At 41.5% G+C, this 27251-nt stretch overlaps 1 protein-coding gene across 1 annotated transcript; it reads right to left on the reverse strand.

Annotated features, from left to right (window-relative positions):
- Window positions 1–2290: 2290 nt before the first annotated feature.
- Window positions 2291–26894, reverse strand: LOC106842871 (caspase-14-like). The gene is made up of 7 exons (XM_014859632.3): window positions 26338–26894; window positions 24858–24910; window positions 22993–23142; window positions 19280–19505; window positions 18697–18813; window positions 6451–6560; window positions 2291–4560 (listed from the first exon to the last, which is right to left on the reverse strand). The coding sequence occupies exons 1-7, from the start codon at window positions 26699–26701 to the stop codon at window positions 4459–4461; spliced, it is 1122 nt and encodes a 373-aa protein (XP_014715118.1). The 5' UTR covers window positions 26702–26894; the 3' UTR covers window positions 2291–4458.
- Between the last annotated feature and the right edge of the window lie 357 nt (window positions 26895–27251).

Here is a 27251-nt window from a genome sequence, read left to right on the forward strand (position 1 = left end):
CCACATACAAAATAGAGGAAGACTGGCACAGATGTTAGCTCAGGGCCAATCTTCCTCACCAAAAAAAAAGCACACTATATGAAAACTGAATGGCTGGCTTTTCTGTCACTGCAGGACTTGTCTGGTGGGCCTTCTAGGACACTCCCACACCATCTCAGCAGCTCCCTCCCCTATGCACAAGAGAGTCTCAAGAATGTGTCCACTAAAAAAACTAGGAAATTGTAATTATTCTTAGGTATTTGTTTCTCCACAAAATAACTTTGCCCTTGAGAACTGATCTGCATGATGAAAATTTTTGGTGAGGAAATGAGTTGAGAAAAGTCCAAAGATGAAAATACAGTAGTGGTAGTAAACCACAGTGAGAAGTCCTTGGCCTAAGAGGCACTTGTCAAAGAAAGGTGTTGGCTGCCCAGCCAGGTGTCCTCCTCCCCACCTCTCAGCCTCTGGGTCCTCTGCACAAGAAATTTCTCCACCATTTTTTACTCATGCCCATTTTTGATAAACATCTCAGAGCCTTCCTTTTGCCAACTTTGGTTTTTGGGATTTGTATTTAAAAAATAAAAACTGGCCTTAAAAAAATTTTTTTTTGGCAGGTCCCAGCAGCTCGGGGCGGTGGAAGGGGCAGCAGCCTAGCTTCGCGAAGGCACCCGGCAGGCGCCCGCCCCACCACCAAGATGCCCAAGAGGAGGGTCAGCTCCGTGGAGGGCACGGAGGAGGAACCCAGGAGATGGCAAGGTTGTCAGCTAAACCTGCTCCTGCAAAAGTGAAAACGAAACCCAAAAAGGCCGTGGGGAAGGATAAATCTTCAGACAAAAATGTGCAAACCAAAGGGAAAAAGGGGGGCAAAAGGAAAACAGGCCGGAGTGACTAACCAGAGCCTAAAGACTTCTTCCCTGCAGAAAACCGAGACTCTGACGGGCAGGAAAGAAGCCAATTCTGACCAATATCACGCACCATGTCTTATCAGTCTCCCTTGTATTCTTATCAACTATTTTGTAAACGCCAAGTGTTTTAGTAGCTCTAGAAACATTTTTAAGGAGGGAACCGTGCCTCATCCCATTTTTTAAGTGTAAACGCTTCTTTTAAGAAGTGAAATCACTTGGTTTTTTGGTACAACCAGAAAATAGCGAGGATACTGAATAGGGAGACTTTAGTCTTCTTGGGCTCAGCTTAACATTCCACAGATAGGGGCAGTTTTTACAGCCTATGATACAAAGCATACTAAATGGCAATTTGGAGTCAGTTGTGCATTTAATATGTCTTGAACGTTTTAAATTACTTCCATTCCCATGTTATTTTTGGTAGAAGTGTTTCCTAAAGAAAACCAGTCCTTGATCTTGACTCTCCCTGTCAGGATTTTGTGCCCTCTATAACATCTTTGGTTGCGGAAGTCCAGTTTTCCTAGTAGCTTTGTTAATGTGCTGTGAAAGACTGAAAATTTCAGTATGTGGTGTATATATTAAATTGTGAATTAGTAGGACTTATGATGTAACAGGCATCAACATTTGAAGATAATGGTATTTGATATCCTGTTAAGGGAAATTTGCCTCCCACCTTTAAACTGGAAAGTCACTGGAATAACCATTTAGAAAAGAATCACATGATTTTTTAGATGTTTGGTATATGTTCAGAATTGTGTACATTTCAGATTGAAATGTCTATTGATCCTCAAAAAAAACCAATAAAATCTCAATTATGAAAGAAAAAAATTGTTTTCAAGTATAAAACTGTGCTAGGGACTGCAGATTTTTTTGGGCTATACTTCACACGGCATTGGTGGCTAGCAGCGCCCCTATCCTGATTTGAAGCTAAGAAAATATGGGCACCGAGCTGGCCCCAGGCATCAAGTTCATCTCGGGTCCCTTCCCCCGTCCCTTTCTAAGGCCTCCTCTTTGCTCATCTTCACCTGTTTGTCTGGGATCTGGTTGTCTTAGAGGACCGTCCACCAACCCTACCTGTAGTGGTCTGAACAATGTTCCCAAATCACTTTTCCCTCCTTTGTCCCAAAGCTCTCATTCTCTCAGTTAAATACTCTGGTCCCTTCTGTCCACTGAAATCATTCCATCCTACAGCTTTTCTCCATCGCTTGGGCCTTTGTGTCTCGTATTAGTTCATGTACTGGAATCCCAGCTTCACCACACGCTGATTGTGTCTCTGAGTTAAGTCACTTGACCTCTCCCAGGAAATAGGCGCTATTGATATTTCAGCTGCTGCTGCTCCCCTGAAACGAGCCCCTGTACCTGGAAATCCTAGGATGCGAGGGAATAGAGAAAGGCTCACCCGGTGTTCATATTTTATAAACCAAGGAGACATTTTAATACTTTATAAAAAAAAAAGTGACATGTCAAATATCTGACGTCAAAGGTTTAAAAATTAAATCACATGTATATATACTTAAAAAATCACATTAACTAAAAAGGACACAATTATCCCTGAAATGGAGACAGGCCTGGAGAGTCTGGGTTGCTTCAGTCAATTTGGCCCTCAATCTTCAGAGCGTTCTCACCCAACCCCTGCCCAACAGTCTTAAGCGACTGCCAGCTTGAACCGCTGGGCTCAGGAACAGCCCCATCCGCAGGATGTTCATGAGCAAGTTCACCAAGAAGTTCACTGAAGTCCAGCAGGACGAGGTCTCAGAGTCAGCTGAGCCAAATCTCCTTGTATATAGATGGGGAAAGTGAGGTCCAAACCCAGTTCAGAGTTACACAGAAAGTCAGAACACGGTTACAGTTAAAACTCATGCTCAGTCCACAGTCTGCTTCTCTAAACACAGTGGTCTACAGACAGGCTTTCTTGACAGTGGGATGGGACCCAAGTGGTGCCCTGAACAATGCATGGCATAGAGGAAGCACACAGTGAGAAAAAAGGGCATTTCAGGCAGAAAAGGAGAGAGTGAACATGAAATGATAACATATCCAAGAGTGTTCATTCAACATTCATTCATCCACAAGCCCGATTCTGGGAGAAAAGGTTATTGAAGGAAGGGGGAATTGCCTGGTGTGGCCCAGACGGAGGACAAACAGGCAATGCACAGATAGTGTAGGTTAAGGCCTGAGAGGAGGACTTGGAATATCCTAAGGGAATTTTGGGTATATTTTGCAGGCAGTGGGCAGTCAAAGGAACATTAATAATGGGATGGGTTTTACAAAGAGATACAGGGGAAACGTAGGTTAACTTCCAACTTGTTGCGTTAAAGCAGCCATGGGACATCCAAGTAGGTGGGGATGACCAGCAGTTGGCTAGACATGCACAGAGGTAATGAGGCGAGGTCTGAGGAATGGATAAAATACTTAAAAGACAGGGATCAGTCATTCACTAGACATTCATTGCACGGCTTCTCTGTGTCTTAAGGGACAGACAGAAGCTCGGATACGGCAATAAACGAGACACGTGGCCTCTGCCTCTTGAAGCTTACGACTGAACTGGAGAGAGATATTAAACAGCCACGACACTTGGGGCCAGCCTGGGGGTGTAGTGGTTAAGTTCACACCCTCTGCTTTAGCGGGCCGAGGTTTGCAGATTCGGATCCTGCGTGCAGACCTAGCACCGCTCGTCAAGCCACACTGGTGGCATCCCACGTAAAACAGAGGAAGACTGGCACAGATGTTAACTCAGCAACAATCTTCCTCAAGCAAGAAAAGGAGAGGAAAGATTGGCAGCGGACATTAGCTCAGGGTCAATCTTCCTCACACACACAAAAAACAACAAAAACAAAACCAGCCACGACACATTTAAATACTACATAAGAAAAGCATAGGGTCTCTGAGCACTGAGAAAGAACTGACCTAGCGTGAGGGGTTATGGAAAGCTATCCTGTGCGAATGATGTTTGAACCAAACTCTGAAGGATGGAAAGGACTCACCTACATGGGATGGAACCATGTTCCAGGCAGAGAAAACAGCAGTTCAAAGGTCTGAGGCAGCAGGAAGGAAGCAGGGGAACTGGTGGAAGGCATCAAGGGCACAAAGTGCAGGCAGAGACACCCAGGTCACACTTGAGAACGGCTTACGGGGTCAAAAAGGGGATCCGTCTGGCTGCAGAAGACAGTGTGGGGAAATAAGATGACAAGACCACATAAGGGCAGGTCTTGACCACTAAGCCCAGAAAATGAGGCTTCCCACCAGCACTAGATTGAGCATGGAGAAGGTGGGTGTAATAGGCAAGAGAAGCACATGATAAAAACAGTACACAGAGACCTGGACTTCCATGTTTGGGTAACAGTTCAGGAAAAACATTTGTCAGAAAACAGTGATCTTTTAAAAAAAAAAAGTCAAATTATTTACAAGTATCAAATAAGCACAGTTAAACCTTACAAAAGTAACATATATATAAAAAACAAACTGGAGAAGTACTGGTGACAGTCATAATTCAAAACGATAACCATTCGTACTAGAGGTCAAACGCTCACGGCTCTTTACAGTCTGTTATAATGCAGTCATTTTCGAAATCTTCCTGATGTCAAAAGTACACCGATTTAGTTAAAGTTGATTCCATTACAAGTGATACTTTTATTGGTTCCTCACGTAGATGAAATTCAGTGTGCACCACTCTGTTATTCACCTGAAAGATAAAAGCACAAACTGTTGAAAAAGTGTGAAAAGATAATGTGAGGCCCTGAGCGACAGCCTTCTAGTTAACCCCACAGAACGAGATTGCAGAATTACACGACGGCATCAGGAAAACCACGCCAACACCGTCCACGTCCCACCAAGTGCTTGGAACGCAGTGCCATGGGATGGAAAGAGCACTGGACTCAGGAGTCCACAGACCTGGGTTCAGGCTCAACTTGCCCCTGGGTAATATCAGGCAAGATATTAACCTCTCCTGAGCCGTGGTAACTCCTGGTAAAATGAAGGGGATGGATGTTATGTCAAAGTATCCAACAGCTCTACAATTCCAGGGTTGGTTGTAAGTTCATCACTGTGTTGTAAGTGCCTTTAATGTAAAGGCCGCACAATGCTCATTTTTGGGCTTTCTTGCCAGCATCTACTCAGCTAGCGCTTTAAAAATGAAGTGAACCAGGGGCTGGCCCAGTGGTGTAGTGGTTAAGTTCACACACTGCTCTTCGGTGGCCGGGGGTTCATGGGTTTGGATCCTAGGCTCGGACCTACACACGGCTGATCAGGCCATGCTGTGGTGGCATCCCACATACAAAATAGAGGACGACTAGCACAGATGTTAGCTCAAGGTCAATCTTCCTCAGGCAAAAAGAGGAAGATGGGCAACAGATATTAGCTCAGGGCCAATCTTCCTCACCAAAAAAGAAAAAAAAGAAAGAAAAAGAAAGATGTTCAATAAAGACTTACTGAACATTGGTAAGCAAACCAATTTTTCAGTTAGCGTTAACTAAAATGGATTTCTATTTACAGTTGGTTAAATCTTTGCTATTACGTATTCCTGAGAGGCTAACAAGAAACTATTTTCTTAAAAAGAGAAATTGAGCAATATATTTGGGAATGTGGTTGGGACAACTGTCAAAACAGTCTGTAGTCCCTCAACCTTTCCCCCACGAGCTTATCTCAAATGAGTTTTGAAAGCTGTTAAGCATCATATGTAAAGTCTTAACATTAAATGTTTTTTTGAAAGAAATAAAAATAGTTACCATACCTGGAGGAGGTGAGGAGTAATTAATATATAACTGTGGTTAAGGACAAACTCTAGAAGCCCTCTGCCTGGGCTAGAATGCCAACTCTGTCACTAACTAGCTCTCCATGTGTAAGAGTGGATGTGAATCCCAGGACCTCCCTGAGGTTGTCGGAAGGCTTACATGGATAAACGGATAAACATCTGTGAAGCGCAGACAACAGAACTGGCACAGAGTGAGCAACGCAATAAATGTTAGTATGGATGGTACTGTGCTCATGTACCATCTTTTCTAAATTTAGCCCTCTTTGGGTATAAAACTCCCAGATTAAGAAGAAAATTACTCTTCAATCCTGATATGACAGACGACTGTAATTGGGCCATCCACCAAACTACTGTTTATGTATAAATCTGCTGCAATTCTTGGCTACTCATTCATTCCGTGAACATCTACTATGAGCTACGAGCTGGGAGGACAAACGAGAGCTAGTGTTAGTCCTTAAAGAAGGCCTCTGTGGTCCCCTCTCCTGGGGGACCCGAGTCAGGCTGAAGCCGACTGCAAGGGCAGGACCGCAGGGCAGGACCACAAGGCAGGCGGGAAATTCCAAGCTCACCTAATATCCCACTCACTCGTATTACCAATGATTAGAAAGTGTCCCTATCAGTTCTCCTCAGCATCTGGCTCAGCCAGGTCTTCTCAACAGTGCTGCCAAGTCCTCGAAACTCACCACCAGCCACTGTTTTCAAGCAACTTTCCAGTATTTCTCATGTTTTCACGGCTAAAGTCAATCTTCTCAGGAAAACGTTCTCATCAAGTGCATTAGCTTCAGAGTGAATGGAGCACATGTTCACTAGGAATTTACTTACTCTGGTGAAAAAGTCAGCAATGTGCCACCTATTTCCATGCTGTTTAAAGACTTCAGCCATTGCTTCGATCATCACGGAGCCAGTGCGGGGATGCCGTAAAGCGACATGGTCTGCAAAGGAAAGAGAGAAACATTTTGTCCATTTTCCTCCTCTACTGGCAGCTAACTTGCTCTGTGACTCATAGTTAAAGCCGAGAAAATGGCTCTGAAGTGCGAATACAGAAACACTCTCCAGTTATCAGGATTGTGTCTTGGGCCACAACAGAAACAGGCACAAACAAAGGAAGCACCTGAGCCTCCCAGGGACCTCGTGTGACCAATACACGTAACTTCTCAAGGGCATTCTTTCTTTTCTTTTTTTTGTGAGGAAGAGTGGCCCTGAGCTAACATCTGTTGCCAATCTCCCTCTCTTTTATGTAGGATGCCACTACAACATGGCTTGATGAGCAGTGCTAGGTCTGTGCCCCAGATCCAACCCTGCAAACCCTGGGCCGCCAAAGCAGAGCACATGAATTTCACTACTATGCAACCAGGCCAGCCCCTCGAGGGCATTCTTTTTATATGCATTTTTTTTAAATAAAAGTTTTCAAATATACACAGAAGTAGAAATTAAAGTTTAACAAACCTCCATGTACTTATATCTAGGATTCAATAGTTATCATCATTTTGCCATATTTGCTTCATTTATCCCTTTTATTTTTCTTGCTGACTTTTGCTATAGCATTTTAAACTTTTGCTGTAGCATTTAAACATTTAAATAACCCCTACATACACCCATAGGGAATTTATTTGGGGGTTCCCAAAAGTTTAACTACTGAAATTATTTTTATTATTAGTTAGGTTAAAAAACAGGAAACATGTCTATCTAGTGTGGAAATTCAATGGGAATATCAAAATTGCACCCTCACATAAGGAATCTGGATTGCAACAGAAAAAATATGAGACATCTTTGCAACCTCAGGGTAGGCAAAGGTTTCTTAGAACACAAAAAGCATAAATCATAAAAGAAAAAAATTGATAAATTGGACTTAAAATGAAAACCTTTTGCTTTTTGAAAGACATTAGTTAAGAAAATCAAAAGCAAGCCACAGATTGGGAGAAAATATTTGTAACACATACCAGAGAAAGGACTTGTAACCAGAATATATAAAGAACTCTTACAACTTAAGAAAACAAACACCCCAACACAAAGTTGGGCAAAGGAAGATACATGAATAACCAACAGGCACATGAAAAGAAAACCAGCATTATTAGCCTTCCAGGAAACGCAAATTAAAACCACAAGGTGCTACTATTGTATCCACATTACATTGTCTAAAATTTCAAAACAGATCGTACCAAGCGCTAATGAGAATGTGGAGCAACTGGAATTCTCCCACACTGCCGGTGGGAATGAAAAATGATACAACCACTTTGGAAAAGAATTTGGCAGTTTCTTTAAAAGTTAAACAGGGGCTGGCCCAGTGGTGTAGTGGTTAGGTTCACACGCTCTGCTTCAGTGTCCTGGGGTTCACAGGTTTGGATCCCTGGCTCAGACCTACACACCGTTCATCAAGCCATGCTGTGGTGGCATCCCACATACAAAATAGAAGATTGGCACAGATGTTAGCTCAGGGACAATCTTCCTCACATAAAAAGAGGAAGACTGGCAACAGATGTTAGCTCAGGGACAATCTTCCTCACCAAAAAAAAGTTAAACATTACCTATTTTATGAACCAGTCATTCCATTTCTTAGTATTTACCCAAGGAAAACAAAAACACGCCCAAAGACTTGCACACAAACGTTCACAGCAGCTTTATTTGTAATCATCAAAAACTAGAAACAATCCAAATGTTCAAGGGAATGGATAAACAAATTGTTATATCCACACAATTGAATATTACTCAGAAATTAAAGGGAATGAATACTGATATACAAAACAGCATGCATGAATCACAAAACCATTGTGCTGCGTGGAAGAAAACATCATACGTACTGTGCAATTCTAGTTCTATAAAATTCCAGACAAGGTAGTCTAACCTGTGGTAACAGAGAGCGGATCCGTGGTGACCTAGGGATGGGATGGAGCCAGGCAGGGATTATGACATGAGGAAACTGGGGTGATGGAAATATTTGCTCATCTTGATCATGGTGATATTGTCATGAGTATATACTCATACCTGTTTTAATTGTATACGTGAAATACGTACAATTTATACTTCAACTATACCTCAGTCAAGTTGTAAAAGAATCCAGAGAACATATCTGTTTAGTGTGGGAACCATATGGGAATTTCAGTATTGCCCGTCTTAGAGTAAATCTGAGTTAGAAACACCACATCACAAAGCTCACTAGTCCATCTAGTCCAGTGTTCTTCAAACTGCAAGTTGTGGCCCAATAATCAGTCAAGAAATCAATTTAGTAGATTGAAACCAACATTTTTTTATAATGGGATAGCATAGGATATAACAGAAAATATTAAAGTATCTCAAACATAGTAAGGGCAAGTACTATTTTTAAAACTAGTATTTGTCACATATATATTTATACTTTTATGTAAGTGTATATAACATTATAATGAGCTACATATTTTATCAATTCTAAGATTTCTTTTCACTTTAGTATCTCTACAACCTGGATGTGCTGTATAATCTCTGCTGTATCATAGATTAATTAGTAGCTTCTTTTTTTTTTTTTGAGGAAGATCAGCCCTGAGCTAACATCTGCTGCCAATCCTCCTCTTTTTGCCGAGGAAGACTGGCCCTGAGCTAACAGCTGTGCCCATCTTCTTCTACTTTATATGTGGGACGCCTGCCACAGCATGGCTTGCCAAGTGGTGCCATGTCTACACCCAGGATCTGAACCAGCGAACGCTGGGCCGCCGAAGTGGAACGTGCGCACTTAACCACTGTGCCACGAGGTCGGCCCCTAATTAGTAGCTTCTTGATGACACAAAATAATGCTATGTCTTACAATCAAGGGATTAGATTTGATGAAATACAATAGCGATTTCTTACTGTGGGCTATGGTAAATGACATTGAAAGCCTCCGCCCTAATGCAGCCTGCAGCCTCTGAAGAATCATGTGCCAGTGAACAAAATAAAAGATCAAGAGTAGCTACCAAGAATCTTCCCAAATGAAAGATCATACATTTTTCATTGCTTTGAAAATTATCAGCAATGGTAAGTCTGTGGCCATGAGTTCAATCATCAGGACAGATTCTAAACCACAAAAAAAAAGAGTCAGATGAGTGAAAGTGGAGAACTTTAGACTCTGGCTGAAAGCCAGTGAGTGTCCAGAGATCTACCAAACAAGGTCAAAAGATCACCAGGACTGGGATCCCCCAACTTGCACTGTAAAATGGGGTAGACAACTCTGGCCAGGGAACATGAGCAGGACCCACTCACAAGACTCAGCACAAATAGCCAAGAAACTGATGAAAGCATGTTGCTGTTTCTCTTGCATGCAGGAGACATGGCTCTGGCACAGACCAGGAGTGACAAGCTCTGGGACCTGCAGGGGTCACGTAGCTGGTATGTCTCTGGTGAGCCAGATGCGAGAAATCTGAGTTTTTATGTGAAGTCTCCCAATTTTTAAAAGCAGATAACTCCATTTTAAAATGTTTAAAATTCATTTTTTGAATAGATAATACATTTAACTGGTTCAAAATTCAAATTACAAAAGAAATCTAGTGAAGTCTCCCTCCCTCTTTGTCCCATGCCCAAGAAAATTAACGGTATCAGTTTCCTGTGCATCCTTCCAGATCTGTTCCATGTATGAAGAAGTTTATACATGTTCGAGTGTGTAACCACTCTCCTCCCAACCCCAGCAGCATATTATACATGCTGTTCTATGATCTGACTTTTTTTCACCAAGTCACCTTGAAGGTTGTTCATCTTCAATAAATAAAGGGCTTCTTCCTCCATTACATAGTATTCTACTCGATGATTTACCATAATTTATTTAACTAGTCCCCTATGGATGGACATTTAAATGGTTCCTAATACTTTGCTATAAAAAAGTGTCAGTGAATAACATTGAGCACATGTCATTCAGACATCTACTAGATACCTGGAAGATGAATTCCTAGACAGGAAGTACGTGTGCATTTGTAATTCTGCTAGATGATGCCAAATGGTCCTCCAAAGAAGTGATACCAATGCACAGTCCCACCAGTAATTAATAAGTAAATTTCCTATCTCTTCACCAAGAGGACACATTCAAACTTTCCGATCTCTGCCAATCTGATAGATGAAAAATGGTACTTCAATCTTGTTTAACTTTCTTCTTATAAGTAAGGTTGAGCATCTTCTCCATGCTAACTGTGCTCCCTGGGAATTCTCAGTTAGCTGCCTATATGCATTGATCTATTGGGGTATTGGTCTTCTGCTGATTGATTCACATATTAGGAACTTAGCACGTACCTGTGTGCTCCTTCCAGATCCCATTCCCTCCCTCCCCATACAGAAACCACTAATCTTAATTTTGTATTTACCATTCACCTTTTTTTAAAAAAAAGTCATAGTTTTACCACATATATATATATGTATCCTTAAACACTGCAATGTGTGGTTTTGTTTTAAATTTTTTAAAAAACACAAAAGTCTACTGTGACTTTTCTCACTCAATGCTATATTTCTAAGGCCAATCCTTTCTCTTGCATGTAGCTGTATTTCTACTCCTTTGAGTCCACAATTTTGTCCATATCCCAAACTATTCTTGTCAAGGTTCGCAGTGACCTCCACTTTTCTAAATCCAAAGGTGAATTCTCTGTCCACATCCTACTTGACCTGTGAGTAGCGTCTGATGTAGTCAGTTACCTCCTCCTCCTTAAAACACTTCCTTCACGTGGCTTCCACAGCAGTGGCTGCTCCTTCTTAGCATCCACTGCTGATTCTTCATCTTGGCATTCTATTCATATTGCAATAAGGCCTGTGACCGCATCCAGGCCTACAGCTTTAAAGAACATTATGAGCTGACGACTCTCACATTTCTCTCTCCAATGCACACCAGTCACCTGATCCTAGACTTAAATAATCAACTACCTCCTTAGCATGTCCACTGCGATGGCTAATCACCATTTCGAACTCTTGATTTCCCCTCCCCCTCAAATCTACTCTTTCTGGAGTCCTCCCAATAGAGGAAAATGGTAACTTCTTTCTTCCATTTGAAAAATCAGCCTATGTTGCCTGAAGGATATATACCGCCTAGGCTCAAAATCTCAGCTTCCTAGCTGTCTGATCTGTATTCTCTCCTGAAAATTTCCCCTCTCTCCTGGCTCATCCCATCAGCATCTGTGCAGCAGTACTGCCCACCTTAAAAACAAAACTCTTTTTATCCCTCATCGCCATCCAGACAATGTCCCCATTTCTCAACTCCCTTTACAGCAAATCTGCATCAGTGTTGCCTACATTTTTGCTTCCAATCCCTTTTTTGCCAATCCCTATATTTGCCATCTCTCAAAAATCTTTAAATATACAAAAAGAACACAGAATAATGTAAAGAACACCCACCTGCCTATCCACCACCCAGATCTAACAAATCCTAACATTTTGCATATTTGTTCCAACTCTTCCTTTCAGACGAGAAATAGTTGAAGCCTCATTTGAATTTCCTCCTTGATTACTTTCTGTTCCCTCCTTCTCTACACTCTCTGCCTCTACCAGAGGCAGTCCCTATCACAAAGCTTTTGGCTCTTCTTTTTGCCCATATTTTTATACTTTTACAAGCTATAGATACAGTGATAATATGTTATTTTGTGTTTTAAAATCTTTATATTCAAGGTATACTATTTGTATTATGTAATCTTCATGCACTGCTACATTTAAAACTTCTCCACGATTCTTTTCAATTGTTGCACAATATTCTACTGTATGAATATCCACTCCCAATGACTTTAGCTTTCTCTCCACTTCAATTATCCCTATTGTAAACAATTTCAAAGAAGCACCCATGTTAGAGTGACCAACTCGTCCTCATTTGCCCCTTTCCCGGTTGCAGCAGTGAAAAATCCAGCATCCCAGAAAACCCTTCAGTCTGGCAAACTGGGACAGTTGGTCACTGTATTCCACATATACAGGGGCAGAGGACTCTTTAGGGCAGAGGTGCCCAAACTTTCTCAGTTCACAGTACCCTTAGTGTCTCGGTAATTTTTTCACAGTGCTCCTAGACTAAAAGAAATAACTGAGTTCCATTTATTAAAGTAGTTAGGTTTACATTTAGTATTTATATCCTAATAACTGATTGGCACTTGGGGGAAAAAACCCCACACAAATGGAAAGAAAACTATTTTTATTTTGTTCTTAAATAACCACCATTACTGATTAATGGGATGTGTGCACCTGTTGGGCGCTGCACAACTTATCAACTGAGGGTTCCACCATGGTACTCGCTTTTTATCTCAGCAAGCTTCCAAAACCTAGCTAACCAATGATATCACAGAAAAGAATGCTGCATGATCTAACTTTCCAAACCTTCAACTACCTGAGCTAGTGGTTCACAGAGTTAAGTATCGCTGTGTGAGTTCATGTGCCCACTGGTTTGGGCACCACAGCACTAGGGCACACACCCAGAAGCGAAATCGCTGGGTCAGGGAGTAAACAGATTTTTAACTTTACTAGATATCACACATTGCTCTCCAAAGAGGTGGTACTCACTCACTCTCATCAATGGTATATGGAGTGCCTGTTGCCCAGATCCCCATACGTATTTGGTACCGCCAGACCATGTATGTATGCATCATCTGATGAAGTGAAAATGGGTGACCCTAAAAGATTCATATATTCCAAGTTTCCTGCTTTGGATACTAGATAACTTTAAATACCCTTCCAGCTTTAAAATTTGATTCTTGATTAAAATAAAATTTTAATGCTATTCTGGGCTGATAGGAATTCATAGAAATCTCCAAGGCACCACATCCCTCCAAATGAGGAAGTTGAAACCTGAACTGGGAGCAGAAAGCAAAGAGGAAAAACAGAGCTGCACGGTGCCTACAGGAAGATGTCTGTCCCGGCACGTCTAGAAAGGAAAAGCTTTGACGGCAAGCCTGGGAGGGAGGGAGAAGAACCCAGGACTCCTGCATTAACCCTGGACCCTGAAAGGGAGCTACAGGGATCCAGGTGGGTGATAGTCCTCTCTAAAGGAAGTATTCCCCATTTATGCCCCCAGGAAGACCACCAATTTGGATTCCACAGGTGAGCTAAGAGTTGAAACACACAAAGAAACATCGCCATGAGTGACAGTCAACAGAAACAACCAAATGAGTGACTCCCAAAGACTTTCGATATTGGAAATAGTAGGTACAAAATATAAAATAACCAAGCATGAAATGTTTCAATAAAAGAATCACAAGAAGGAACAAGCAAAGATACTGTCAAACAATCAGCCAGATTTGGGTTTAAAATGAATTTACCACCTCAATCTTCCTTAAGTGAATTTCTAAAGGATATATGGAAATGAACCCAGAAAAATGGTCTAAGATTCAGAAAGGAATAGAGAACAAAGAAAATGTTAACTACGTGGGTAAACATAAACAAACATGGACTGTATAAAATATTACAATAACATTCTAATTTGTGGAGTTTTAAAAAAGGGATAGGCATTACCTAGAATAGTGCTTGCCACCCTGGTACTTGCCAACATATCTGATAAAAACATGTTGGATTAATGTTTTAATTCAGAAGAAAATCAGGCGGAAGGTGAAGGAGTTTAAGAATACATAAATACTTTCATATAAATAAAGAATGTTAACCAAGATACAAAAAATAAAGGGTAGAAATAAATGTTAAACTAAAGCAGTGCCTAAGTGTGGAAGAAGATGAGACAGTGTGTCTAAGGTTCCTCATGTCATCAGGGAGGAGGAATAAGCTTTTCTATTAACTTCAGACCACGTACACATGAATGAAATTTCACGGGCAACCATGAGAAGAAGAGATGCAGAATGTACACCTTCCCAGTGAGCAGGGGAGAAAATGGAAGAATGACAAACTGAACTCACAATCAATGAAAAGTAAGAGCGTAAAGGAGAGGGAAAAGGCAAAGAAAAATAGGACAAATAGCACAAAGTGGTAAAAATGAAAATATATCAATAGTCACAATAAAGATAAATTGTCCCAACTCACCAGTAAAAAGAAAGATAATGTCAAGCTGGGTTAAAAAACAAAATCCAGCTATATTCTTTTTTTTTTTTTTTAAAGATTGGCACCTGCGCTAACATCTGTTGCCAATCTTTTTTTTTCTTCTTCTCTCCCCAAAGCCCCCAGTACATAGTTGCATATTTTAGTTGTGGGTCCCTCTAGCTGTGGCCTGTGGGATGCCACCTCAGCATGGCCTGATGAGTGGTGCCATGTCCGCACCCAGGATCCGAACTGGCGAAACCCTGGGCCACCAAAGCAGAGTGTGCAAACTTAACCACTCAGCCACGGGGCCGGCCCCACTATATTCTGTTTAAAAGAGATCACCTAAAACATAGGGCCCAGAAAGGTAAAAAGAAAAAGGTCTAAAGAATAGATACCAGGCAAATATGGGCCAAAAGAATACTAGAGTATCTATATTAAAATCAGACAAAACAAGCTAACACAAAAAAACCACTATTTGGGATAGTACGTCCACAAACAACGGTTAAAATATTTATTTCACCACAAGTTGTAACAGTTCTAAAATCATATGCCTCTACTACAGTTGCCTCAAAATATATAAAGAAAATAAAAATACACATTAGAACTACAGAAGAAACTGACAAACCCACCATGATAACGTGACACAGTAACACTATTGCAATTGTTGGCAGGTCAAACAGACAAATTTAATACAGACATAAAACATCTGAACAACACAGTTAAGCTTAATTAATAGAATTCTATAGAAGCCAGCACTCGGGAAGTGGAGAGCACATAGTCTTAAGCTCGTACAGAATATGATAGTCCGATAGCCATTAAAAATTTACCGTAGGCCAAGACATAAACCAAGTTTCAACTGATTTCAAATTGGTATCACAGTTGATATTCTTTCTCAGTTCACAGCACAAATAAACCAGACATCAATAACAAAAGAAGAAATTTTAAAATCCCAACACCAGAAATTTAGAGACATTTGTCAATAACTAATGCATAAAATAATGGAAATTTACGAATTCTTAGAACTGAAGGATAAGGTTGTGACACATTAAAATGTAAGGGTTACAGCGAAAGCAATACTTAGAGGGGAACGAGAGCTTTAAAAATGCTTATTTTTTAAAAAGGTAGAAAATAAGGAGCCAAGTACCGCACTGAAATAGTCAGGAAACGCAGAGTAGAATAAACCCTCCAAAATGAAGAAAAATTGAAATAAGAGCCAAAATCAATGAAATCAAAAACATACATACACTAGAGAGAATTAACAAAAGTAAAAATGGGTTCTTAATTAAATACACCACAGGAAAGATTGATCAAGAATAAAAGGAAGCCACAAACTCTAGAGATAAAGAAGAGAACATAACTGTAGATAGGTTAGAGATTTCAGGTGATTAAAGATAAAATGAACTCTATGCCAAGAAATCTGAAAATAAATTTTTATTTTTTTCCCATGGAGAAGCCAGTTTTCCTAGCACTATTTATAGAATGGCCCATTCTTCCACCATTGATTTGTAATGGCTTCTTAAGTCACATATCTGGTTTCCCTACATAGTTGGTTCTACCTCTAGGTTCAACCCCAATGGTCTATTTGTCTCTACGTGGGCTGACACAGAGCTTTTGTTATTTCTTTACCCTAAGCACTCATATCTTACAAGACAAATTCTCTCAAATACTGCATAGCTCACTCTCTTATGTCCTTCAAATCTCTACACAATGATCACCTTCTCAGTGGGGACATCTCTATACATCTGTTTTTAAAAACTACAGTCTCCACTCCCTACCCCTCAACAACTCCCTCTTCTGGCGTGATTTTTCTCCATAGCACTCATCGCCATCTAACATATTGTTTCATTTTTGGTAAACTTTTCATTGAAGAGTAACCATCACAGGGAAAAGGATGCAAAGCATAGGGCATATAATAGCTCAGTAAATTTTCATAAAATGAACACACTCACATAACTAGCACCCTCATCAATAAACAAGATGGTACCAGCACTCCATCTTGCCCACTTTGGTCATCACCACTCCAAACACTCTGCAGCTCCAAGGGCAAGCAGTATCCTGACTTCTAACACCACAGATTAGTTTTGTTTGCTTTTGAACTTTATACAAATGGAATCACAAAGTAACACAATATCTATTTTCTCTCCGTGTTTACTGTCTGTCTCCCCAACCAGAACATAAGCTCCGTGGAGACAGATTTTTAGCTCTTTTGTTCAATACTGAATCTCTAGCCCTCAAACATAGAGTCCAGCACATACTCGTAAAATTCATTCATTCAACAAAACTGCAGCACAAGGCTCCTTGTCCTGATCCTTACCTGTTCCATAATACTTTTATTATTAGTTTGTCAAATTCCATGAAAAAACACTTTGGAATTGAATTTATAAATTAACTTGGAAAAAACCCTGTCATTTCTATGGTATTAAAATTTCTATCCATGAACATGGTATTTCTAATCATTTATTCAAGTCTTCCTTTATGTCTTTTAGGAATGTTTTGTAATTTTCTCTAATAAAATTCTTACTCATCTTTTTTTAGTCATTTCTAAACATCATTCACTAAAGCAAGAAAAATAACATGGTATCTTTTTATTTTCTATTATACGTTTTAAGTGATTATTGCTACTATATTCAACACTAATAATTTCTAGAATATTTATCCTTCTATCTCTTTTTCTTACCTTAATGTATTAGCTAGGACCACCCACGCCATGTTAAATAGTAGGGGTGATAGTGAGCAAGCTTGTCTTACACCTAACTTTTAAACATTTTTACAGTTTTATTAAAGTATAATTTATAATCGATAATCATCTGTACATACTTTAAGTAGACAATTTAATAAGTTTTCACATATGTATACTTCCATGAAACCATCACCATAATCAAGATTATGAACATACCAATCAATTCCCCGCAATGTCCTCATGCCCCTTTGTAATCCTTCCCTTCCACCCCATCCCCAAGCACCATTGATTTGCCTTCTGTTACTATAGATTAGTTTGCATTTTCTAGAATTTCCTTTGTGGAGTCGTACAGTATGTACTTTGTTTTGTCTGGTTTCTTTCAGTCAGCATAATTATTCTGAGCTTCATCTATGTTGTATTATGTATCAGGAGCTCACTTCTTTATTGCTGAGTTGTATTCCATGTACGATATATCACGATCTGTTTTTATTCATTCACCTGTTGATGGTCATTTGGGTTGTTTCCAGTCTTGACTATTGCAGATAAAGCTGCTGTGAACATTCGTGTGCAAGTCTCTATGAGGCCACATGCTTTCATCACTCTTGGGTAAATAACCAAGGAGTGGAATGTTATATCTAACTTCAATAGGGACATTTTTAATGTCTCACCATTAAGTATATTTCATTTTACATTACTGCCCTTATTTTCCTTTGCTTCCATTTCTTCACTAACATTTCATCTTGAATTGTATATACATATATGTAAACTATCATAATCTTTTTTAAATAAAGTCAAGATAAAAACAGCTGAATAAACATCCTTGACCACTTACTTCTACTTTCTCTACATTTTTCTGTTTCCCTTCACACCAGTGAATCAAGTCCACCTTTTCAGTACACAAGATTCTTTTGGACTTTAACTTATTAGTAGTAATAGTATTAGTAATAATAATGATAATAATGTTATTAGCATATTAGCAATAAGAGTAGCTAATTTCTTTTTTTGGTTTTATTACGCCAGTTATTAAGATAAGCACAACATCTGCATTACATAGTTTAATTTACATAACATCCCAATGACATGAGTGAGTTTTATCATTCTTGTTTTACATGACTAAACTGACACATCTAGAGGTTAAGAAATACTGAAGGTCTTAAAGATAGCAAGTGGCAGATCTTTTGGTCCAGGATCTTTTTCACATGAGAGTCAACAATCTTATTTACCATGTGATACTTTGCTAAGAGGTTGGTGCCTTCCTGGAAGACATGAATAGTAAGATGCCAACCTACCATCTCTGAAAGTGAAACATTTTTTGAAGGGAGATGGATGGGTTAATAAACATTTCTCCTTAAATACGTCAATTCGTAAAGCACAGGTAATTTTTTTTAAAGATTTAGAAAACCATCAGGAATAACCTAACCCCTCTGGAAGAATGTGTATCTCACTGTCTTCTACCCTCACTGTCCTACCTGCCTGGGTGGGATAGATGATGAAATAATCACTGAATGTAGGCAGCCTCCTCTTCTCTGATATGTCGTCAGAGTCCATTGGTTCATCATCCGTTTCGACACCACTATCTCTTTTCTCTATTTTTTGAGGAATGAAAATACAAATTACAATAGTACACCATTGACACCAGTAACCCTTAATAAAAGTCACAACAAGCTTGTATCTCAATGAGAGAGAGAAATAGCCACAAAAGCTTTATAAGTCAGACGTTAGTCCCACAAGGCACCTGGAATCACATGATGGTGGGATGTCCCTGGAAACTGCACACATCTCTCTCAGAATTTGAGGTTCCCTGACCCACCTCACGAAGTTAGTGACTTGGACCCTTCCTCAGCCTAAGTTAACTATTCTATCTCACCTATGTTTTTCTTCCATCCCTTCCTCCCAGCTCAAAGTCCCTAGTATACTACATAACTAAAGTTACATCAGCTCAGGGCCCCTTAATTTAAAATAAGTAATTTTTTTTAATTTGCATTTCTTTCCTCAATCATCAATATGAGAATTTCCTAGAAACAGGACTATTACAAAGAAGTCTCCACCTACCTCCTCTGCAGGCCTGGATTATAAAGATTTTTGGTTTCTCTTGAAGTGCTGGACAATTTTTATTGTTAAACATTTCAAAAATGTCTTCCAGGCTGACTCTTTCATCATCTTTCATTTTAATAAAGCCATTTTCTCCATGGGACATCAGAGTAACAAGACAGCAGCCAATTTCATCTTTAATTTCATTTAGTCCATCACGAAATGATGTTATTTTTCCAAGTAACTCCTGTAAAATAGGATAACATATGAAAACAGAACCGGAGGTAGGAAAACCCAGAAATGCTAGAGATGGCCCCTTTACAAGGTGATCCGATGAGATGACAAATACGGAAATACCTACATCTCTAACAGAGGAAGTATGAGGTAAACACTAGTTTCTAACTTTCACTTCTCTTTTGCTTGCTCTCAGAATTCATGATTTCTTCTTGTGCCACTGGTTCTTGTTTGACAAAATTATGGGATCTCTGATTCTCTACCACAAATACAAGAGAATTATAGCTCCCCAAATGGTTAATGTATTTAAATTTTGTATTAACTTATTTTATATACAAAAATTATTATTTTATAAGTAAGCTAGAAATGAAAAGGAATGGAGGAGTCTACTGAATAATATATACCTGCCAGAATCTATCAGGAGATGTCATCAGAACCTAGCCCACTAAAAAGAGGAGCAAGGCATGATGGCTGCTATCACTGCTCCTATACAGCTGTAACAAAGATCCTAACCATTTCAATAAGTAAAAATTAAACGAAGTTCAAATACTGGAAACAAAGAGCCAAAGCTCATTATTTACAGATAACACAACTATCTAGAAATATAAAATAATCAACTAAAAACCACAGAACTACAGATCAGCAACTTGACCAGATACAATGATCTAGAGCTCCCAATAACCCAGCAATAATCATTCAAATTACATAATGGAAAAAGAAATCTCATACATGGTCACACCAAAGTTAAACCAATCCCTAGAAATAAACCTAAGAAGAAATGCACATTACCTAGAGGAAGAAAACGATAAAAAAAAACTTTAGTGAAGAGGCAATGTAAACAAACCATGACATACTGATGCTTCTGACTGAGATGACTCAATGCTATTAATTTGTCAATTCACCTCCTATTAATCTCAATTCAATGTCATGTCAATCAAAATCCCAAAAGATTTCTGTGGAGCTTAACTAGATTATTCTCAAGGTCATAGGGAACAGATAATGCTCAAGAACAACCAAGAAATTCAGAAGCAAAAAACAAAAACAAACTCAATGAGGAGGAATAGGTCCTATTAGACATCAAAATGTACTACAAAATCATGATGAATACAACAGTGATATACGGGCCTAAGTACAAACAAATAGATGAATGGAATATTTTAGAAGCCAGAAATTGATCCAAGTATATACAAGAATTTCATTCATGATAAAGGTGAAATTTCATATAAATGTTGAGGTGACTGACTGTCCATTTGGAAAGAAAGTCAGACCTCCTATCTCACACTGTTGCAAAAAAAAATTACAGAGAGTAGAAAGTAAACCTTAAACTCTAACAATATTACAGAAAAATAATTTAAAAATTTTAAAGTTTGGAAGGCATGGGGTTCAATCAAGACACAAAAACCAAGAAGACAATATAAAGACTCACAAGTTTACTGCAAAAATTAAAAGACTTAGATATGACTTAAGACGACAAAAAAATCAAAAGGCAAGTAACAGGGTAGACAAAAAATATCTGCAGTATATTTTGTAAATAAATAATGTCTAGGGGGGCCAGCCCCGTGGCCAAGTGGTTAAGTTCATGAGCTCCGCTTTGGTGGCCCAGGGTTTCACCAGTTCGGATCCTGGGCACAGACGTGGCACCACTTGTCAAGCCATGTCCCACATAGCAGAACTAGAAGGACCTGTAACTAGAATATACAACTATGTACTAGGAGGCTTTGGGGAGAAGAGAAAAAAAAAAAAAGATTGGCAACAGATGTTAGCTCAGGGCCAATCTTAAAAAATAATAATAATGTCCAGGAACATAACTAAAGAATAAGAACAAGGAAAAGAAAATCCAGTAGGAAAAAGGGCAAAGGATACAAATGGGTAATTTATACAGAAGGAAAAAAATAACCAAAAGATGTTTAACCAAACTAATAGCCGTGCATCGCTTAATGACAAGGATGCATTCTGAGAAATGCATTATCAGGTGATTTCATCGTTGTGCAAACATCACAGAGTGTACTTACACAAACCTAGATGGTACAGCCTAGGACACACCTGGGTTATATGGTACTAATCTTATAGGACCACTGTTACATATGCGGTCTGTCATTGACCAACATGTCATTACGTAGAGCATGACGATAATCTGCAAAATGAAACTTAAACAGCAAAATACTTTTGCCAGTAAGATCGCTAAATATATACAAATAAACGTGGACAAGATGTACAGAAAAAGGTGACTTCCGGACCTTTGGGAGAATAAACCAAAAGAACACTGGCAATATCTTCCACCTGAACAGAAAAGACTGGATTAAAAATCACGTAATGTGGAAGAGATTCTGGTACAATCCTTGGGAAAAATGAAGGAGTCTATTTTTAGCTTTGAAATATTAATAAAATCTAACTTTACTGAGCACTTACTATAAGTCAGCCAATATTCTGAGATCTTTTACACATAGCAGCTCATTTCATCCTCACAACAGCCCTGCAAGATCCGTTACTATCATCACAGCCATTTCAGAGATAAGTAGTCAATTTAAGGCAGGGTTTCTACAACTATTGAACTGCTGACATTTGCGGTGAGATAATTCTTTGCTGCAGGGGCTGTCCTGGGCATTCTAGGATGTTTAGCAGCATCCCTGGCTTCTATGCACTAGGTGCCAGCAGCACCCTCCAGCTGTAACAACCAAAAACGTCTCCAGACATTGCCAAATGTCCTCTGGGGGACAAAATTACCCTAGGTTGAGAACCAGATTTAAGGTAACAACAGTTAGAGACAGGATTCCAACTCTGGCAGTCCATGCTGCATTCATAAGTCCTGCTATGCCCTTCCTTGATCCTCCTTAGCAGTGACTCAAAGGATCTATGAAGGGCTTTCCTATGTTATTGTCCCCAAATAAGAGCAGGTCTGGGCTGCAGCTCAGCTAGGGTCAAAGAGGTCAAAAAGGAGTTCCCACCCAACCGCCACCACTCTTTCACCGTATTTTTCTCTGTGTCATCTCCTTAAGTCACAATGCAGTTCTACCAGGGCTCTCAGCCCCACCCCCTCCCACAGTTCCAAGCGAGTCCCACAAGGACTCAAAATCCTTGGGCTCTGAAGTTGCTGGAATCCCTCTGGCCTGGCCTCCTACTGACCTCTCAAAGCTGCTTCCTTGGTCTCCCCTGCTCCCAAATGCTCTGGACCTAGCCCACTCCGGACTCACAGCTTTTCCTTGGGCCTCCTTGCCCATCTTGCTGAGGATCCCATCTTGGGTTTCCTTCCCTCTTCAACTACACAGCCCCAGCCAAGACTGGACCCCAAGAGGCCCCTGCTTGACTGGAAGGGGAGCTGGGGTACCACACACATAAGATTACAAAAGCATCAAGAATTTCATCAGGACACACATATCATTACTCAGCAGGTCCTGGTTCTCGCCAGGGACCAAAACCCCATTTTTTTTAAAAAAAAAAAAGATGAAGGAAGGTTATAAAATCCAAGTTACAATTTTTCATTTTTGTTTTTAATTTGTTACCATTTTGTCAGGATCGATGCAGGATGTATGTTCGAACTGGCACTGGCCAAGCCATTCCTTCATCAGCATGACGTCGTGCTGAGCCCCGGGCCTGTTCCTCTTCACACACATGAGGAAGGCCTTCCGCCTGCCACTCAGGTCATAACGGTCCTGTTTTCCAGGAAAGCCAAGAAACAGTATTTAAACCAAACCAGGCTCAGAAATCCAAATATATATACATATAAATCCAAACCTATATATATAAGACAACAAGTTTTTTCTAGGATTAATGGAAAGGCTTTCCAGTTCAGATCAGAGGCACACTGATTGCTTCTCTGAGTCAGTTCTGGAGGTGGGGTGAGGGGAGGCATGACTTGATTTATCATCCTTTCACATATCTTTCTCAGACTAGGACTAATAGGCCAATCTCTTTTTTTTTTTGAGGAAGATTAGCTAACATCTGCTGCCAATCCTCCTCTTTTTGCTGAGGAAGACTGGCCCTGAGCTAACATCCACACCCATCTTCCTCTATTTTATATGTGGGACACCTGCCACAGCACAGCTTGCCAAGCAGTGCCATGTCCACACCTGGGATCCGAACCAGCGAACCCCAGGCCACCAAAGTGGAACGTGTGAACTTTACCGCTGCACCACCAGGCCGGCCCCTAGGCCAATCTGTTTTTAAATTCCTATATGCAGCCATAACTACTGGTTTAAGGAAATACGGAGAGATAAGAAAATGGTAAATGACAACACAGGCTGCAGTCAACAAAATCCAGACTGTGGGACATTCTACAGGACAAATAACCTGGTTTCTTCAACAAATAAAGAAGAAAAAGTTTAAAGAAGGGAGAAGTACCATAAATTCAGTCTCAAGAGACGAACTAATCAAATGTCATTGTGTAGACCTTGTTTGAATCAGAATCCTGATTCAAACAAACCAACTGTAAAAGACAAAGGAACCAGCCAAGAAAATCTGAATACTAAGTGCATCTTTGCCAAGGTTAAGGAACTTCTTTTTGTGGTCCTATTTTGAAAAAGGTCTCAGAGATATATACTAAAATATTTGTAGATGAGGGGCCGGCCCGGTGGCGCAGCGGTTAAGTTCGCACGTTCTGCTTCTCGGTGGCCCAGGGTTCGCTGGTTCGGATCCCAGGTGCGGACATGGCACTGCTTGGCAGCCATGCTGTGGTAGGCGTCCCACGTATAAACTAGAGGAAGATGGGCACGGATGTTAGAAACTAGAGGAAGATGGGCACGGATGTTAGAAACTAGAGGAAGATGGGCACGGATGTTAGCTCAGAGCCAGGCTTCCTCAGCAAAAAGAGGAGGACTGGCAGTAGTTAGCTGAGGGCTAATCGTCCTCCAAAAAAAAAAAAAAAATATTTGTAGATGAAAGTGGATGTCCTTTAAAGTAACTGGGAGGGGAAAGCAGAGAAAACAAGACTGATCACATGTTGCTAATTCTTGAAGCAGGGTGATAAGAGCTGGGCTGGAGTTTGAGACATTCATTTTTCTATTCTACTTTAGTATTTGTTTAAAATTTCCATAATTAAAACTTTAAAAAAACCAAAAGTACCCTGCAGCCAGCAATTTATGTAGTTGCCCAAGGCCATAGAATCTTCATTTAACCTCCGGTGCCTCACCTCCTTTGACTTGTAAATTGGAGATGATACCACTGCATACCTCAGTTTGGTTAATGCATGCAGTGGTTTTAACTGGTGATTGTTACCTTTTTCTATTATAACGATCTGACCACTGGAGACAACCACACAGATAGTCCCCTTTAACCGGAAGAGGAGCAGCACAAAAAAAGTTCAAACGGTGGCTAAATGTTCTCTTTACTAACCAGTGTACAGTGTGGGAGAAACAGTGAAAATATTTACCAATTCACCATCCACACAATCATAGCTTCTCTTGGGAACCTTTCTTGGAATCACTGGATGAATTTTCACGAAAAGAGAATAAAACAGAAAAAGAACATTATTTTTTTTTTTTTTTCATTTTTTTCTTTCTAATCAAGATCTGCTGTTGTTCCTGTTAACAGGAAGCTCCTCCTAAGGAATTCAGTTGTCTCTTATGTTTTTGGATCCGGCAGGCTTCAATCTCCTTTTAGACCAGGTTTCTTGGATTATGAACACCCTCTCTCAAACTCATGAGGCTGGAAACTTTAAACAGAACTCCCTTAGATCCCAGTCAGGTTCAAGGGCAGAAAGACCCAGGCCAGGGAGGAAAAAGACCAGGGCTAATTAACATTACTGCACCTGCACTTCCTGAAGAGGAGACCAAGACGACAATAAAGGGAAAGGCGGAGTAAAAGACCACACCCTATCTTATTTCATTTAACCTTGTCTCTCAGCATTCAATGCAAGTACTTACTGGGTACCTACACTGTGCAACCATATTGTGTAGTTTGGATGATTCTGGGAAAGAAAACCACTTTGCCAACAGCAAGAGACTCAATCTAAAGGGGTGATTAAAAGAGTGATCCATAAACAAGGAAGTCCCGAGGGACAAGGTGATCAGTGTTGCACAGGTGCAGTCTCCATGGGGCCGTGTTCTGCCTACAGGTCATGTTCTGTGGGCGACTACAGTTGTCATCCATTACAAATCTTAAGAAAAATCAGCAACAGACCTCAAAACTCAACCAGATCATAAGCATGCTGAGGTCAGAGAGCAGCGATGGCACCTTTTAGCGTCCACCTCAACGCCTTGCATACAAGGGCTGCTCGCTCTCGCGCTCTCTCTCTCTCACACACACACACGTTAAATTTCGCGGGGAAAGCCCCAACCTCCCCCATCCTGTTACATACTACATTTCTTTATCATAAACCACAACTTCCCAGATTTATGGCAAATGGTCTAAAGGCGTGCAAGAAGAGGGACCCCCGCCCCATAAACACACCCACTGAAGATGTGGCCGTGGGGATTCTAACACTCCGTTTCTCTCTGCCTCGTCTAAAAACCTCCCACATCACAATCACTTGGAGCTACTCGTTAAAAATGTATCCCAGGCCTGCTAAGTCAGTCTGATTTCCGAGCCGACCCCAAAATGAATTGGTAGACCCTGATGGCTACTCTTTAACTGGTCACTGGGATTCCGTGCCTGGGAAGGTGACTCTCCTGCCCACTTACCCCTGGGCTCCCACCTCCCGCAGCGCGTTTTCTCGATCCCCGGACGCCCGCACCCTCTTTGCTCCTCTACCCCTCCCCCATCCAAGGCCGGTCCCCCGCCGCTAACCTGGGCGCGGGGCTGTCCTGGATGCCCGGGGAGGAAGGGCCGAACCCCGCGCTCACCCAACCCCCCCCATGCCCCCCCACCCAAGGCCGGGAATCCCCGGGCGGGAGGGCAGTCCCCGCGCTCACCCGGGCCGTAGTCGTCCGCGGCGGCGGCGGCATTCTGCCAGCGGGCCAGCAGGTCGGCGCGGCGCAGCTGCTGCAGCACCTTGGCGAGGACGCGCGGCGCGGCCGGCAGGTAGTAGTGCTTGGCGAGCAGGCTGGCCAGCCCCGACGCGCTGCCGCCCTCCAGCTCCAGCTGCAGCGGGCTCACGCGCGGCTCCTCGTCCACCGTCTTGAGGATGCGACGGAAGCTGCGCAGCTCTTGCGGGGACAGTACGTCCAGGGTCTCCTGCAAGCTGCTCTGCAGCTCCTCCATGGCCGGCATGGTCTTCGAAGGCCACCGGAGGCCATCGGACCCCGAGCGCCGGCCGCCCCCCATGCTTCCCTCCATTGTCACCCAAAGATGCTGAAGCGCTTGTGCCTGAGGGACCAACCCGAGGAAGTCTCAGCCCTGCGCACCGCACACGCCTCCCGCCTCTCCTCTTTGTTTTGAAAAACGGAGGCGTTTCCGCTGGTCTGGGGCCGGCGAGCTGCCGCGCCAGGCTGCTCCCGCCTTTCGTCCCCGCGGGCCCCGCCCCCGCCGCGGAGCCACGCCCCGTATCCGAGCCTCCGCGCTCGCGGTCCCGCCCCCGCCGCAGCCCGGGGCTTGTGCTCTCCCCGCCCGCAGAAAGAGCTCCTGCTTAACCGTGGGAGGCCGGCTTGGGAGAGCTGAGGGGTGAAAGTGGCTCTGGAGGGCTCCTCCGTGGTTCTCTGCCTTGCCTGCGTGTTAGCATCACCTGGGGATCTTTAAAAACTCTTAGTGCCCGGGCCGCAATCTAGGCTGATTAGAATCTCTGGGCGGCAGACCCAGGCATTAGTAGTTTTTAAAGCTCTCCAGATGATAACGGTGTGCACCCAAGTTTCAGAACCACTGATCTTAGACTCCAGAGTGTTTATTAGCT

This window comes from Equus asinus, chromosome 21 (genome assembly GCF_041296235.1).
Source record: "Equus asinus isolate D_3611 breed Donkey chromosome 21, EquAss-T2T_v2, whole genome shotgun sequence".
Lineage (NCBI taxonomy): Eukaryota > Metazoa > Chordata > Mammalia > Perissodactyla > Equidae > Equus > Equus asinus.

Bases quoted from the DNA above. Each gene is read 5' to 3' on its own strand.
- LOC106842871 (XM_014859632.3), bottom strand. From the start codon at position 26,701: ATGGAGGGAAGCATGGGGGGCGGCCGGCGCTCGGGGTCCGATGGCCTC. The intron at 19,506-22,992 runs GTAACAAATTAA...CCTATTTTACAG, and splicing joins GCATCGATCCTGACAAAATG to GAGTTACTTGGAAAAATAAC. The intron at 6,561-18,696 runs GTAGGACAGTGA...TTTCCTTTGCAG, and splicing joins CATCTATCCCACCCAGGCAG to ACCATGTCGCTTTACGGCAT.